The 17159-nt window shown below is 40.9% G+C and overlaps 1 protein-coding gene across 1 annotated transcript in view; it reads right to left on the bottom strand.

Moving 5' to 3' along the window:
- Positions 1-17159, bottom strand: part of LOC122927157 (venom factor-like) — a 150633-nt gene that overhangs the window by 87726 nt on the left and 45748 nt on the right. Inside the window, 4 exon segments of the mRNA XM_044278754.1 lie at positions 3069-3129; positions 4977-5189; positions 14813-14952; positions 16462-16550. Of these exon segments, the coding sequence (XP_044134689.1) occupies positions 3069-3129; positions 4977-5189; positions 14813-14952; positions 16462-16550 (503 nt within the window).

Below are 17159 nucleotides of genomic sequence, written 5' to 3'. Positions count from 1 at the left end.
TTGTGCGCAGTACTGGAGGCCATATCTCCAGAAGGATATAGATACTCTAGAGAGAGTTCAGAGAAGAGCTACTAAACTAGTACATGGATTGCAGGATAAAACTTACCAGGAAAGGTTAAAGGACCTTAATATGTATAGCTTGGAAGAAAGACGAGACAGAGGGGATATGAGAGAAACTTTTAAATACATAAAGGGAATCAACAAGGTAAAAGAGGAGAGCATATTTAAAAGAAGAAAAACTACCACAAGAGGACACAGTTTTAAATTAGAGGGGCAAAGGTTTAAAAGTAATATCAGGAAGTATTTACTGAGAGAGTAGTGGATGCATGGAATAGCCTTCCTGCAGAAGTGGTAGCTGCAAATACAGTGAAGGAGTTTAAGCATGCATGGGATAGGCATAAAGCTATCCTTCATAAAAGATAGGGCCAGGGACTATTCATAGGATTCAGATATATTGGGCAGACTAGATGGGCCAAATGGTTCTTATCTGCCGACACATTCTATGTTTCTATGTTAGAAATTAAGGGGTGACATGAAATGTCAATGGAAAGTCCACCCAACATCCGTGCCCATCATCATTAATGGTTTTGCCAATGAAGCCTTTCCATGAGAATGATGCTTTTTATTGGGTAACAGGTGAACCAAACGCCATATTAGAAGAGTTTAACAATGTGGGTGGCATGATGATCACTGAATCGCTGTGCGTCTGGCTTGATTTAGAATGTTGTGTTATATATACAAGTTTTGGCATCACAAGGGATCTGTATATAGCCTGGTTAGGTTGATCATACCCTGATTATGACTATATGTTGCCTCCTTACAGAAAATACAGCATTTTTATTCATATGTAGATAACCTAACTAGAGCATAGAGCGGTCATCCACAGCCTTTGGAGCACCAGTTTGATACACCCTTTCAGCTTTAATCTCTCCCCCATTACCCTTGATTGCCAGGGCTAGACATCTCACCTATACCAGTTCCAGCGATGTGTCTTCCCGTCTCTGCACTTGCCCAGTGGATCTCCTACTGTGCTCCAAGGAGTGCAAATTCCAACTGAGCAAGCACCGAGACCTGTCATCTCGCACCTGCGCTGTTGTGTCTCCTGTTCTCGGCGCTTGGTCAGCTAGAATCTGCGCTGCCTGGAGTGCAACAACAGTTCTACTGAGCAAATGCTGAGACCAGAAGACAACTCTAGACCTGTCAATACAGGGGAAGTGGGGAGGGACTAAAATTAAAGGAGTGTAACTAACTGGTGCTCTGAGGGCTCTGGTCAGCCCCTCAGTGCTCCAATTGGGTCAGGTGCATATGAATACAAATGCAGTATTCTCTGTAATGAGAATGAAGCCTTTCCATAAGAGTGATGCTGTTTATTGGGTAACAGGTGAACCAACGCCATATTAGAAGAGTTTTCTGATCCGAGACAGTCCATTTCACAATGTGGGTGGCATGATGATCACTGAATCGCTGTGCGTCTGGCTTCAGGCAGAATGTTATATACGAGTTGTGGCATCACAAGGGATCTGTAAGGATGTTCATATTGTATTTCTTTTACCTAAAGTCTATAGATACCTTCGGGGGGCAATTGTATTTATGCACTGTATTCATTTAGAGCTAAACGTCATTTTTTAAATTTGTCTTTGTTTCAAAATGTTCAACCCCTTTCTCTGTACAGACTTTAGATTCTGTAGTGCCAGGCTCTGTGTTCATACTTTTTCCCTCAGCTGATGGCTCCTAATCTCTAATCTCCTGACCTCATAGATAATCATTATAGGTCAGTTCTTATTTTACTGATAAGAATATAGGTTAAATAACCATTTTTGAGCTGTTAGTAGTTCAAAGATAAGGGACATACATAACCTGACAGTGAGGTTTCAAATGAAAGTAAGATGCCTACAGTGAGGAAAAGAGTTACCCCTTTATGACAACAACTGCTTAAACATTTTAATAAAGACTGATTGAAAAAATGATTTTAGCACTAAATGAGTAAAATGATATCATAACAAATGGCCCCTATTGGGTTCATAGCTTTAAAAGGGGTTTTCCCGTGCTTAGAAATTGATGGCCTATCCTCAAAATCCTCATCACACTGGTGCAGGTCCAATACTCAGACTGGTGCGGGTCAATACTCAGAGTGGAAACCAAATACTGGAAACAAGGCTCCATCGGCTGTGTAGCTTCGTCGCTGGAGTAATGAAGGTCAGCTCCCATTCACTTAAATGCTGAGCTGCAGTTACACGACATAGGTTCTACACAGTGGACAGAGCCTAGTGCTTGAGGCTCCGGCAGCTGCCCAAAACAGCTGATTGTTGGGGGTGTTGGGTGTCAGACCCCCTAAGATCTCATATCGATGATGTATCCTGAGGATATTCCATCAACATATAAGTACTGAAAACCATTTTAGCTGCAAATTAAACTATACCATCATATAGTGCCAAAATAATACCAGCATATACAATTCAAATTGTACCACCATATAGTTCCCACATAATACTGAAATTCTGTTTCCAAACATTAGCACCATGCACCACTAATTAATAATAGGGTTTCTGTCTATGGAGTGATTGCCCAGTGTGCCACCCCCTAAAACAATCCCTGAACACTTTTCTATAGGGGACTCTGAAGCTGTGAAGAGCCACAAAGATGGAGGGGGAAGATTCTTTAAAGGTCAACAATAGTGTTGAACGCAAATATTCGAAATTTGAAAATTCACAAATATTTAGAATATAGTGCTATATATTCGTATTCGCGAATAGTGTTGAATATTTTATTCGCAAATTTATTGCAAATTTATTACAAATTGATTTTTCGCAATCAAGTAAACAATGACTGAATTCTCAAATTTGCTAATTTATGGGGAATATTCGGCCAAAAATTTGTGAAATATCGCAAATTCTAATATTGCCTATGCCGCTCATCACTAGTCAACAGCATACATAGCTTTTGCTACAATATCTTTTACTCATATATAAGCAAAATACATCAAACTATTTCAGGAAATACAGTTTTAAAGTGGAATTTTCTATAACAACAGCTCCAAACCTAATTTAAATGGAGAGAAGGACACTTACTTCTTGCTTCTGGCTCCAGTATTACCGAGGATACAATTTCCGTCTTACGAACACCTTCCGGCTGAAATGGAAATCAAAAATTTTAGATGGTGTTAAAACAACTGTCAGTCATTTTCACTAAAAATTGTGGCCAAGTGCCAATGTAATTACTGTTTCAAAGGGTTTCCCATCTTACGTAATAAAGATCTTTCCTCAGACTAGGTCATCGGTAAGGATGAGCGAACTTTACGTTTTGTTGATCCATTCGGTTTCCTTTATGCAGAAGTCCTCTTCTGCATAACAGAAACTAGACGGATCCATTATGCCGGCCATAGACTTCTATTATGACGGAAAAGGCATTCCGTCATGGAATTGCGTTATGGTCCGTGGTAACGGAATCCATAGTGCAATTTAGCAAGAAACTGAACCCGAACTTGAACTTCAAAACTTGAAGTTTGCCCATTTCTAGTCATCAGTATCAGATTAATGAAGGTCTGACACCTGGCACAAAGATCAATGGATGTCTGACACCTGGCACAAAGATCAATGAAGGTCTGACACCTGGCACAAAGATCAATGAAGGTCTGACACCTGGCACACCTCAGCCGATCAACTGTTTGGGCAGTTACAGGCACCAGAAACGGTACAGTAGATTGAGCCAAACAGAAATTAATAAAATGATTAGTGATGAGCGGCAGGGGTCATATTCGAATTCGCGATATTTCGCAAATATTTTGTAGAATATTCGTTGAATATTCGCAACTTCGAATATTCGTTATATTCTACGATTTTTTTTACTGGAAAAGAATTTTCGGATTCAAATTTTTTATTGCGAATTTTTCAACTTACAACTATTAGACAAAGAAGATTATAGCACTATATTAGCTAAATTGCTCTATATTAATTTTTTTCGAATATTCGCTATATTGCTATATATTCTTGTTTTAGAATATTACGAATATTCGAAAAAACTAAGTTATAGCAATATAGCGAATATTCGAAAAAAATTAATATAGAGCAATTTAGCTAATATAGTGCTATAATTTTCTTTGTCTAATAGTTGTAAGTTGAAAAAAAAGGATTATAGCACTATATTAGCTAAATTGCTCTATATTCGATTTTTTTTTCTTCGAATATTCGCTATAGCAATATAGCGAATATTTGAAAAAAACGAATATAGAGCAATTTAGCTAATATAGTGCTATAATCCTTTTTTTTTCAACTTACAACTATTAGACAAAGAAAATTATAGCACTATATTAGCTAAATTGCTCTATATTAATTTTTTTCGAATATTCGCTATATTGCTATAACTTAGTTTTTTCGAATATTCGTAATATTCTAAAACAAGAATATATAGCAATATAGCGAATATTCGAAAAAAATTAATATAGAGCAATTTAGCTAATATAGTGCTATAATCTTCTTTGTCTAATAGTTGTAATTTTTTTCTCATCTGAAGTTCAGATTGGAAAAAAATTACAACTATAAAAAAATAAGATTATAGCACTATATTAGCTAAATTGCGCTATATTAGTTTTTTTAATATTTGCTATATTGCTATAACTTCGTTTTTTCGAATATTCGGAATATTCTAAAACAAGAATATATAGCAATATAGCGAATATTCGAAATAAAAACTAATATAGAGCAAAATTCGCAAACACTACTACTCCTAAAGTCAAGTATATTGCAGCCTTCTTATTGGCCCACAAGCTAGAAGCAGGGAGGGATCATGTGTACTGATTAAAAAAAAAAAATGTAATAAAAAAAAAAGGGGAATTATTTTTTCCGAATATTCGAAATTACGAATATATATTCACAAATTTTCAAAGTACCTATATTCGCGATAAAAATGTAAAATTCAAATATTCGTGATCAACACTAAAAATGACTGCCATAACTCATACAGTAGCCATACTCTCTTACCACGACTTTCAATTTCCTCTTGACACCATCGCCTGCTAATTCTCCGTAGACTGAAGCTTTAACCTGAATATAATGTTCCCCTAAAGAGAGCGGTACAATGACAAACGGAACTACAGTCGATGAGTTTTCATCCACCGTCACCTCCACTGTGTGCTGCCTTCTGGCTGTAGAAAGGCTGCAGAACTCAGGGTTGTGAGCAAACGTCACTCGCACCTAAAATGGGACCATATTGACATTATTTACAGCATGTCAAATACTATATGACACAGTGTTACTTTTCACCTACCCTAATCTGCTTGAGGTTAGGTCAAGAACCATAAAAGAAGGCAAAAGTACTGTAAATTCAGATTATTAGTTTAGCAGAATTAAGGATGAGTGAACCAGGCTCAGTCCAAATGTTTATATTTTTCGACCGGCAGATAAACCCAAATCTTTTCAGGTTCATGCAAGACGAATCCATGAAACCGGCACGTTGCACCATTTTAGCATACATGTTGGTGAGAAAAAAGCAGTCGGGAGGAAGAAGAAGTGGTCTTACATGACCATGAGATTAAGTGGGGGGGGGGAAGACTTGCTCTGATTGGCCCAATTTTGCCACTGTTTCTAACTGTCTGTCTGCCTAACTGCCGTCACGTTCTATACAGCTCCTGCGGCCTACATCATGCCACTAATGGCTCTTAATCGCCAGTTTACATGTATTCATTTTCCACATGGTTGAAATTTTAAAAAAAATTGGCGAGGGGGCTTTAAATTTCATTAACCCATTAAGGACCGGGCTCATTTTCACCTTCAGGACCAGGCCATTTTTTGCAAATCTGACCAGTGTCACTTTATGTGGTGATAACTTGAAAACGCTTTGACTTATCCAGGCCATTCTGAGACAGTTTTTTCATCACATATTGTACTTCATGACACTGGTAAAATGGAGTCAAAAAAATTAATTTTTAATTATAAAAAAAAATACAAAATTTGCCAAAAATGTTAAAAAATGTGTAAGTTTCAATTTCTCTACTTCTATAATACATATTAATACCTACAAAAATAGTTATTACTTTACATTCCCCATATGTCTACTTCATGTAAGGATCATTTTGGGAATGACATTTTATTTTTGGGGGACATTACAAGGCTTAGAAGTTTAGAAGTAAATCTTGTAATTTCTCAGAAATTTTTAAAAAACAACTTTTTAAGGACCAGTTCAGGTCTGAAGTCACTTTGTGAGGCTTACATAATAGAAACCACCCAAAAATGACCCCATTCTAGAAACTACACCCCTCAAGGTATTCAAAACTGATTTTACAAACGTCGTTAACCCTTTAGGTGTTCCACAAGAATTAATGGAGAATAGAGGTACAATTTCAAAATTTCACTTTTTTGGCAGATTTTCCATTTTTTTATTTTTTTTCCAGTTGCAAAGCAAGGGTTAACAGCCAAACAAAACTCAATATTTATGGCCCTGGTTCTGTAGTTTACAGAAACACCCCATATGTGGTTGTAAACTGCTGTACAGGCACAAGGCAGGGCGCAAAAAGGAAAGGAATGCCATACGGTTTTTGGAAAGCAGATTTTGCTAGACTGTTTTTTTTTACACCATGTCCCATTTGAACCCCCCCTGATGCACCCCTAGAGTAGAAACTCCATAAAAGTGACCCCATCTAAGAAACTACACTCTCAAGTTATTCAAAACTGATTTTACAAACATCATTAACCCTTTAGGTGTTCCACAAGAATTAATGAAAAATAGAGATACAATTTAAAAATTTCACTTTTTTGGCAGTTTTTCCATTTTAATATTTTTTCCAGTTACAAAGCAAGGGTTAACTGCCAAACAAAACTCAATATTTATGGTCCCGATTCTGTAGTTTACAGAAACACCCCATATGTGGTCGTAAACTGCTGTATGGGCACACGGCAGGGCGCAGAAGGAAAGGAATGCCATACGGTTTTTGGAAGGCAGATTTTGCTGGACTGTTTTTCTTTACTCCATGTCCCATTTGAAACCCCCCTGATGCACCCCTAGAGTAGAAACTCCCCAAAAATTACCCCATTTTTGAAACTATGGGATAGGGTGGAAGTTTTGTCGGTACTAGTTTAGGGTACATATGATTTTTGGTTGCTCTATATAACACCTTTTGTGAGGCAAGGTTACTAGAAATAGCTGTTTTGGCCCTTTTTTTTTTTTTGTTATTTACAACATTCATCTGACAGGTTAGATCATGTGGTATTTTTATAGAGCAGGTTGTGATGCGGCGATACCTAATATGTATACTTTTTTTATTTATGTAAGTTTTACACAATGATTTCATTTTTGAAACAAAAAAAATCATGTTTTAGTGTCTCCATAGTCTGAGAGCCATAGTTTTTATTTAGTTTTTAGGCGATTGTCTTAGATAGGGTCTCATTTTTTGCGGGATGCGATGACAGTTTGATTGGCACTATTTTGGGGTGCATATGACTTTTTGATCGCTTGCTATTACACTTTTTGTGATGTAAGGTGACAAAAAATGGTTTATTTAGCACAGTTTTTATTTTTTACGGTGTTCATCTGAGGGGTTAGGTCATATGATATTTTTATAGAGCCGGTCGATATGGACGCGTCAATACCTAATATGTATACTTTTTTTATTTATGTAAGTTTTACACAATAACAGCTTTTTAAAACAAAAAAAATGATGTTTTAGTGTCTCCATATTCTGAACCATAGTTTTTTAATGTTTTGGCTGATTGTCTCAGGTAGGGACTCATTTTTTGTGGGATGAGGTGACAGTTAGATTGGTACTATTTTGGTGGACGTACACCTTTTTGATCGCTTGCTGTTGTACTTTTTGTGACGTAAGGTGACAAAAAAATTGTTTATTTAGCACAGTTTTTATTTTTTATGGTGTTCATATGAGGGGTTAGGTCATGTGATATGTTTATAGAGCTGGTCGATACAGATGCGACAATACCTAATATGTCTATATGTCTGTTCCCATTTTTTTTTTCTATTTTTTTTACTTTATTTTTGGATTCTTTTTTTTTTTACTTGAAACTTTAATTTGTTTTGTAAACATTTAATTTTATAAACTTTTTTTCACTTTATTATTTGTCCCACTGATCCCTGTTTCAATGCAGCACAATACATCTGTATTGTGCTGTATTGAACTGTTAGTGTCTTAGGCCTCATGCACACGACCGTTGTGTGCATCCGTGTCCGTTGTTCAGTTTTCCGTGATTTTCTGCGGACCCATTGACTTTTAATGGGTCCGTTGAAAACTCGGAAAATGCACCGTTGTTCATCCGCGTCTGTGATCCGTGTTTCCTGTCCGTCAAAAAAATATGACCTGTCCTATTTTTTGGACGGACAACGGTTCATGGACCCAATCTAGTCAATGGGTCCATGAAAAAACACGGATGCACAAAAGATTGTCATCCGCGTCAGTGATCCGTGTCCGTAGGCTACTTCCATACAGACGGATCCGGAGATCCGTCTGCATAAAAGCTTTTTCAGAAAACTCAGATCCAACAGTATATTCTAACACAGAGGCGTTCCCATGGTGATGGGGACGCTTCAAGTTACAATATACTACGAACTGTGTACATGACTGCCCCCTGCTGCCTGGCAGCACCCGATCTCTTACAGGGGGCTGTGATCAGCACAATTAACCCCTCAGGTGCCGCACTAGAGGGAGGGGGGATGGGGGGGCCGCACTGGCCACCAATGAAATTAATACAGTAGAGGGAGGGGGGGCCGAACTGGCCACCAATGAAATTAATACAGTAGAGGGAGGGGGCCGGGGGGGGGCGCACTGGCCACCAATTAATGTAATACAGGGGAGGGAGAGGGTCTGCCCCCTGCTGCCTGGCAGCCCCCGATCTCTTACAGGGGGCTATGATATGCACAATTAACCCCTCAGGTGCCGCAACTGAGGGGTTAATTGTGCGGATCACAGCCACCTGTAAGAGATTGGGTGCTGCCAGGCAGCAGGGGGCAGTCATGTACACAGTTCTCAGTATATTCTAACTTGAAGCATCTCCATCACTATGGGAACGCCTCTGTGTTAGAATATACTGTCGGATCTGAGTTATCACGATCTAACTCAAATCCGATGGTATATTCTAACATAGAGGCGTTCCCATGGTGATGGGGATGCTTCAAGTTAAAATATACCCTGACTTTACATTGAAAGTCAATGGGGGACGGATCCGTTTGCAATTGCACCATATTGTGTCAACGTCAAACGGATCCGTCCCCATTGACTTGCATTGTAAGTCAGGACAGATCCGTTTGGCTCCGCACGGCCAGGCGGACACCAAAACGACTTTTTCCTTCATGTCCGTGGATCCTCCAAAAATCAAGGAAGACCCACGGAAAAAAAAACGGACACGAATCACGGAACTACGGAACCCATTTTTGCGGACCACAAAAAAAAATCTGCTGCTGATCGCGGCACCGCACGCGGGGGGGGAAGAACGACTGCAGGACGAGAACGCTCATCCTCTAGCGCTAAGTTCCGGTGATTTAGGACGAGCATCTCGTCCTGGGTCGTTAAGGGGTTAAGCAGCATACATACATGCATTACTGCATTAATACCGACATTTTCTCTCAGCTCAGGCGGAATGCGATCAATAGACCTCTCCTTGCTGCTGGTGGCCCATTCTACCACTCTTGCTGTCTGTCTGCCTACCATAACGTTCTGTACGGCTGCTGCGGCTGCGGCCTGCATCATGCCACTAATGCCACTTGCCCACCATAACCTTCCCCCCAAGCCAATTTTTTTTTTTTTAGCCCATAACACGTTATGTGTTTAAACATCATCTTCCCCCAATGAGGGACAATTTTTGGAAGCTTTGGAATATGAAAAAGCATGAGACATGTACCAATGCTATATGATATCAAACACGCTGTATGTTAACGCCGTCCGATGTGCGTTTACCCATAGCTAGGTATGTCAGTGTCACTCAGACATCATTTACTATTGCTGTCATTGCGTTCCAAAGCTTGAGGAGGGGGAGTGGAAAAAGATTTTATTAAAAAAATAAACTAAAAGAGATAACAAGTTTTCCTAAGGCTACATTCACACGTCAGTATTTTCCTATATACTGATTTTCGGTCCGTTTTTTGCGGATCCGTTGTTCCTGAAAATGTTTCCGTATGTCATCCGTTTTTTGCGGATCCGCAAAAAACGGAAACATGTATAAAGTTCAATAATCAAATAAAGTTGTTTGGATTTCTTTGAAAAAAAATAGAAAAAAAAAATAAAAGAAAAATTTGTTATGTGTTTCCAGGAACGGATTCCGCATAAAACGGATGACATACGGAATGACATCCGAATGTCTTCCGTTTTTTGCGGATCCATTGACTTTGTATTGTACCAGGATCCGAATTTTGCGGACAAGAATAGGACATGTTTTATATTTAAATGGACATGCGGAACGGAACAACGGAAACGGACAGCACACATTGTGCTGTCCGATTTTTTCCAGGACCCATTGAAAATGAATGGGTCCAGATCTGGTCCTGATCTGTTCCGCAAAAAACTGAACAGATCAGGAAAGAAAAAACGGACGTGTGAATGGACCCTAAGAGTACTTTCACACTTGCGGCAGAGAATTCCAGCAGGCAGTTCCATCGCCGTAACTGCCTGCCGGATCCAGCAATCCTGACGCAAACAGATGGCATTTGTCTGATGGATCCGGATGCGGATCTGTCTGACAAGTGCATTGAAAAATCGTATCCGTCTCTCTCCAGAAAAACTGATCCGGTATAACATTTTTTTTTTCATTTTTAAAGGTCTGCGCATGTGCAGACCGGAAAGCCGGATACGTTTTGCTGGAACACTTAATGCCGAATCCGGCACTAATACACTTCAATGTAAATTATTGCCGGATCCGGCATTCCGGCAAGTGTTCAGTATTTTTGGCCAGAGAGAAAACTGCAGCGTGCGGTGACTGAACTGATGCATCGGGAACGGATTGCTCTCCATTCAGAATGCATTAGGATAAAAATGTTTTTTTCCGGTATTGAGCTCCTGTGACGGAACTCAATACCGGAAAACAAAAACGCTAGTGTGAAAGTACCTTTAGGCCTCATGCACACGACCGTTGTGTGCATCCGTGGCCGTTGTGCCGTTTTCCGTTTTTTTTCGCGGACCCATTGACTTTCAATGGGTCCGTGGAAAAATCGGAAAATGCACCGTTTTGCAGCCGAGGCCGTGATCCGTGTATCCTGTCCGTCAAAAAAATATGACCTGTCCTATTTTTTTGACGGACAACGGTTCACGGACCCATTCAAGTCAATGGGTCCGTGAAAGAACACGGATGCACACAAGATTGGCATCCGTGTCCGTGATCCGTGGCCGTAGGTTGCTTTCATACAGACGGATCCGAAGATCCGTCTGCATAAAAGCTTTTTCAGAGGTGAGTTTTCACTTCGCGAAAACTCAGATCCGACAGTATATTCTAACACAGAGGCGTTCCCATGGTGATGGGGACGCTTCAGGTTAGAATATACTGAAAAACTGTGTACATGACTGCCCCCTGCTGCCTGGCAGGTGCTGCCAGGCAGCAGGGGGCAGACCCCCCCCCCCCTGTTTTTAACTCATTTGTGGCCAGTGCGGCCGCCCCCCCCCCCCCTCCCTCCCCTGTAGTTAACTAATTGGTGTCCAGTGGGCCCCCCCTCCGTCCGCTATAGATACAGTCATGTGAAAAAATTAGGACACCCTTTGAAAGCATGTGGTTTTTTGTAACATTTTTAATAAAAGGTTATTTCATCTCCGTTTCAACAATACAGAGAGATTAAAGTAATCCAACTAAACAAAGAAAACTGAAGAAAAGTCTTTTCAAGATCTTCTGTAAATGTCATTCTACAAAAATGCCTATTCTAACTGAGGAAAAAGATAGGACACCCTCACATGTATTCCCTCTTAAATTGGCTCAGATCTCACACAGGTATATCACACCAGGTGCACATAATTAGTAGATCGTTACTCTGCATGTTGAATGAGGCTTGCCCTATTTAAACCTCAGACATTTAGTTTGGTGTGCTCCTGACTGTTGAAGTGAGAGTGAGCACCATGGTGAGAGCAAAAGAGCTGTCAGAGGACTTCCGAAAAAAGATTGTAGCAGCCTATGAGTCTGGGAAGGGATTTAAAAAGATCTCAAAAGATTTTGAAATCAGCCATTCCACTGTCCGGAAGATAGTCTACAAGTGGAGGGCTTTCAAAACAACTGCCAACATGCCCAGGACTGGTCGCCCCAGCAAGTTCACCCCAAGAGCAGACCGCAAGATGCTAAAAGAGGTCTCCAAAAACCCTAAAGTGTCATCTCGAGAACTACAGCAGGCTCTGGCTACTGTTGATGTAGAAGTACATGCCTCTACAATCAGAAAGAGACTGTACAAGTTTAACTTGCATGGGAGGTGTGCAAGGAGGAAACCTTTGCTTTCCAAGAGAAACATCGAGGCCAGACTGACATTTGCCGGAGATAAAGTTGACAAAGACCAGGACTTCTGGAATAATGTTCTTTGTACAGATGAGTCCAAAATTGAATTATTTGGACACAACAGCAGAGGACATGTTTGGCGTAAACCAAACACAGCATTCCAAGAAAAGAACCTCATACCAACTGTGAAGCATGGAGGTGGAAGTGTCATGGTTTGGGGCTGCTTTGCTGCAGCAGGACCTGGTCAGCTCACCATCATAGAATCCACGATGAATTCTACTGTGTATTAGAAGGTGCTTGAAGAACATGTGAGACCATCAGTTAGAAAATTAAAGCTGAAGCGGAACTGGACCATGCAACATGACAATGACCCAAAACATACTAGTAAATCAACCAAAGATTGGCTGAAAAAGAAGAAATGGAGAGTCCTGGAATGGCCAAGTCAAAGTCCAGATTTGAATCCCATTGAGATGCTGTGGGGTGACTTGAAAAGGGCTGTACGTGCAAGAAACCCCTCAAACATCTCACAGCTGAAAAAGTTCTGCATTGAGGAGTGGGGTAAAATTTCCTCAGACCGATGTCGAAGACTGGTAGATGGCTACAAGAACCGTCTCACTGCAGTTATTTCAGCCAAAGGAGGTAACACTCGCTATTAGGGGCAAGGGTGTCCTATCTTTTTCCTCAGTTAGAATAGGCATTTTTGTAGAATGACATTTACAGAAGATCTTGAAAAGACTTTTCTTCAGTTTTCTTTGTTTAGTCGGATTACTTTAATCTCTCTGTATTGTTGAAACGGAGATGAAATAACCTTTTATTAAAAATGTTACAAAAAACCACATGCTTTCAAAGGGTGTCCTAATTTTTTCACATGACTGTAACTCATTGGTGTCCAGTGGGCCCCCCCTCCGTCCGCTATAGATAACTCATTGGTGGCCAGTGGGCCCTCTCCCCTCCCACCCCCTCCTAATTAAAATCGCCCCCCTATCATTGGTGGCAGTGGTGAGTACCGATCGGAGTCCCAGTGTAATCGCTGGGGCTCCGATCGGTAACCATGGCAACCGGGACGCTACTGCAGTCCCGGTTGCCATGGTAGCTTAGCAATTTGTAGAAGCTTTATACTTACCTGAAGAGCAGCGATGTCTGTGACCGGCCGGGAGCTCCTCCTACTGGTAAGTGACAGGTCTGTGCTATAAGCAATGCGCCGCACAGACCTTTCACTTACCAGTAGGAGGAGCTCCCGGCCGGTCACAGACATCGCAGCTCTTCAGGTAAGTATGAAGCTTCTACAAATTGCTAAGCTACCATGGCAACCGGGACTGCAGTAGCGTCCCGGTTGCCATGGTTACCGATCGGAGCCCCAGCGATTACACTGGGACTCCGATCGGTACTCACCACTGCCACCAATGATAGGGGGGCGATTTTAATTAGGAGGGGGAGGGAGGGGAGAGGGCCCACTGGCCACCAACGAGTTATCTACAGCGGAGGGAGGGGGGGCCCACTGGACACCAATGAGTTATCTATAGCGGACGGAGGGGGGGCCCACTGGACACCAATGAGTTATCTATAGCGGACGGAGGGGGGGCCCACTGGCCACCAACGAGTTAACTACAGGGGAGGGAGGGGGGGGGGCGGCCGCACTGGCCACCAATGAGTTAAAAACAGGGGGGGGGGGGTCTGACCCCTGCTGCCTGGCAGCACCTGCCAGGCAGCAGGGGGCAGTCATGTACACAGTTTTTCAGTATATTCTAACCTGAAGCGTCCCCATCACCATGGGAACGCCTCTGTGTTAGAATATACTGTCGGATCTGATTTTCACGATGTAGCTCATATCCGACAGTATATTCTAACATAGAGGCGTTCCCATGGTGATGGGGACGCTTCAAGTTAAAATATACCATCGGATTGGAGAAAACTCCAATCCGATGGTATAAAAGAACTCCAGACTTTACATTGAAAGTCAATGGGGACGGATCCGTTTGAAATGGCACCATATTGTGTCAACTTCAAACGGATCCGTCCCTATTGACTTGCATTGTAATTCAGGACGGATCCGTTTGGCTCCGCACGGCCAGGCGGACACCAAAACGACTTTTTTTTCATGTCCGTGGATCCTCCAAAAATCAAGGAAGACCCACGGACGAAAAAACGGTCACGGATCACGGACCCACGGACCCCGTTTTTGCGGGCTGTGAAAAAAAACTGTCGTGTGCATGAGGCCTTATTCATATAAATAAATCGCTATAATGCATAGTAATCCTGAGAGCGCTGAACTGATTGCTACCCCATGCTGCCCAGCGTTTCGGGGGTCGTGCCCTTTAATCATGCATCTCTTTGATGATGTCTTGGGGCACAACAAATGTGATTCAATGACAAAGTCTGCTTAGATAAAGTCTGGTTGGTATAAATGAATTTACCTTTAGTTTCTTTGATTCATAATTGTAGATGATGGCTCGAATTTCAACCTGTTCATTCCTCACTACAGAATATGGAAGTCTAAGGTCAATAAAGAAGTTCTTGAAGGCTTGTATTTCATAAGGTTTGGCCACACACATGCCTGTATGGATGGAATAAGACGGATGGTGAGTATCATCATCTGACACAACACTATACTGATGATTGCATATTATCTTACAGTTGGGGGGGCTATAATTATACAAAAGGTAGTAGACTATGCATTGTAATATGTTACTTTGAAAAACAATCCTATTTCTAAGGCCTCATCCACACAACCATATGTATTTTGTGGTCTGTAAACCGTGGTTCATCAAAGTACGGATACTGACTGTGTGCATCCCATAATTGTCTCTGGCCTCATTGACGTAAAGCCTCTTCTTGTATGACAAGAATAGGTTATGTTTTATGTTTTTGTGGGACTCATATGCGAACATACGAATGCAGACAGCACATTTGTCGCAGCCCCATCTAAATTAATGGGTCCGTATCTAAGCCACAAAAAAAAATAGGAAAAAATGAGAGTTGTGTGCATGAGACCTGAAGTTACAAAAATGGGAATGAGGGAAAGCTGTAACACTATTGAAGCTGATGTACAAGAGTGATACTGTTTCTTTAAAGACAGCGGAGACCCGGTATATTGTGCCCCACCCCAATAATTTATCTTAATGTCTTTGTGTAGCAGTTGCACACAATTACCCATGGTAGTGGATGTGATTGTCAGTCATTACTGCATGGCAGTACCAAAAGAGAGGGGATTAGGATTGGGAAGCATATTTACTGCCTCACTAGCAGAGTATATTTTGGTTGCAAAGGTCATCCAATTGCACAGAGTTTCAAACCTGTTGCAAAGTTTCCTTATGTGGTCCACTGCTTCTTCTAATACGACCATGAGTGTATAAATACCGTCAGTCATCCGGCCCCATTAAGGGATACATTTTGGACAACTTGTTCAGAACAAGCTACTGCTTCTTCTAATTCTAACATGTAAAATTTTTAGAACTTTTTTAAAGAGCATAACAAATCTGACAGTGCAGTGTGTTACTAAACAGGCTGTTTTCTAACACCGTAAACCATGCGTTTACCCATAGCTATTTACGTCAGTGTCACTCTCTCATTAAGGCTACATTCACATGACCGTATGTATTTAGCAAAAAATACGGAAGACATCCGTGTGACATCCGTGTGGCATCCATTTTTTTTTGCGGATCTATTGTAACAATGCCTATCCTTTTCCGCAAAACTGAGTAGAATAGGACATGCTAATCATTTTTTGCAGGGCTACGGAACGGACATACGAATGCGGACAGCACACGGTGTGCTTTCTGCATTTTTTGCGGACCCATTGAAATAAATGGGTCCTCATCCAAGCCACCAAAAAAATGGAACGGACACGGAAACAAAATGCGTTGGTGTGATACATGCCTAATGCTGTCTTTGCATAAAATGAAGTTTTCATTAAAAGAAAATCTGAAACAAAGAGAAATTTGCTCATGTCTAGTCATAAGAGATCCAGAAACCCTGGAAGAGTCTTCACAGCACAAGCCAGAACCTTCTACAAATTTAATAGAAGAATAGAAATATTTATTTTTCACAGCTTTTTGATTTTTACCTTTATTCTCTGATAGGCTCACGGCCAGCAGTTCCCATGTTGTGATGGAGTCCTTCAGGAAAAAGTTTGTCAGGAGCTTTGTAGAAATACTGATGAAAGATAAACACCATATTCATTAGATTCTCCACTTTTAACAATCCCTACTGATTAGAAAAGTCCCTTAATAATAAGCTGATTGCAATGGTTCTTCTGCTGGTGCAGTACCCCAAGCTTAAATCTGTGATTTGTGGGGAACCTTGGCAGTTTAATTTTCCTGCAGTGCCGCCACAGGGGGAATAGAGCATTAGACATGTGGAACCTTTTAGTTTAGGCATTGTCTGGTTTCAGTACCCTATGGGGGTGTTTTGAGCAGTGATATAGATTGTGAACGTATGTTCTTGTTAACCTACCAAATAGTAATTACAATAAAGTATATATTTTTTTTTTTTGGGAGTGAACGTGACTGAAACATCAGACAACACAGGGTTTGTTTGTAGTCTGTTACCATGGAGATACATTGTCTGTATAGGAGCTATAGATACACATTCATAGGATATTTTTTATTAAAAATGCTTACAAAGATTTTTTTATTTTAGATGTTTTGAAGCAATAAATTGGCTACAAAGTGGACATACCCTTTAAAGCAACTGACTGATTGACTGAATGATATATTCTAGGCTATTTTTGCACCTATAGCAGGGGTAGGCAACCTCCGGCAC

Source organism: Bufo gargarizans, chromosome 2 (assembly GCF_014858855.1).
Source record: "Bufo gargarizans isolate SCDJY-AF-19 chromosome 2, ASM1485885v1, whole genome shotgun sequence".
NCBI classification, from domain to species: Eukaryota; Metazoa; Chordata; class Amphibia; order Anura; family Bufonidae; genus Bufo; species Bufo gargarizans.
This window is presented reverse-complemented; position numbering and strand designations above follow the sequence as displayed.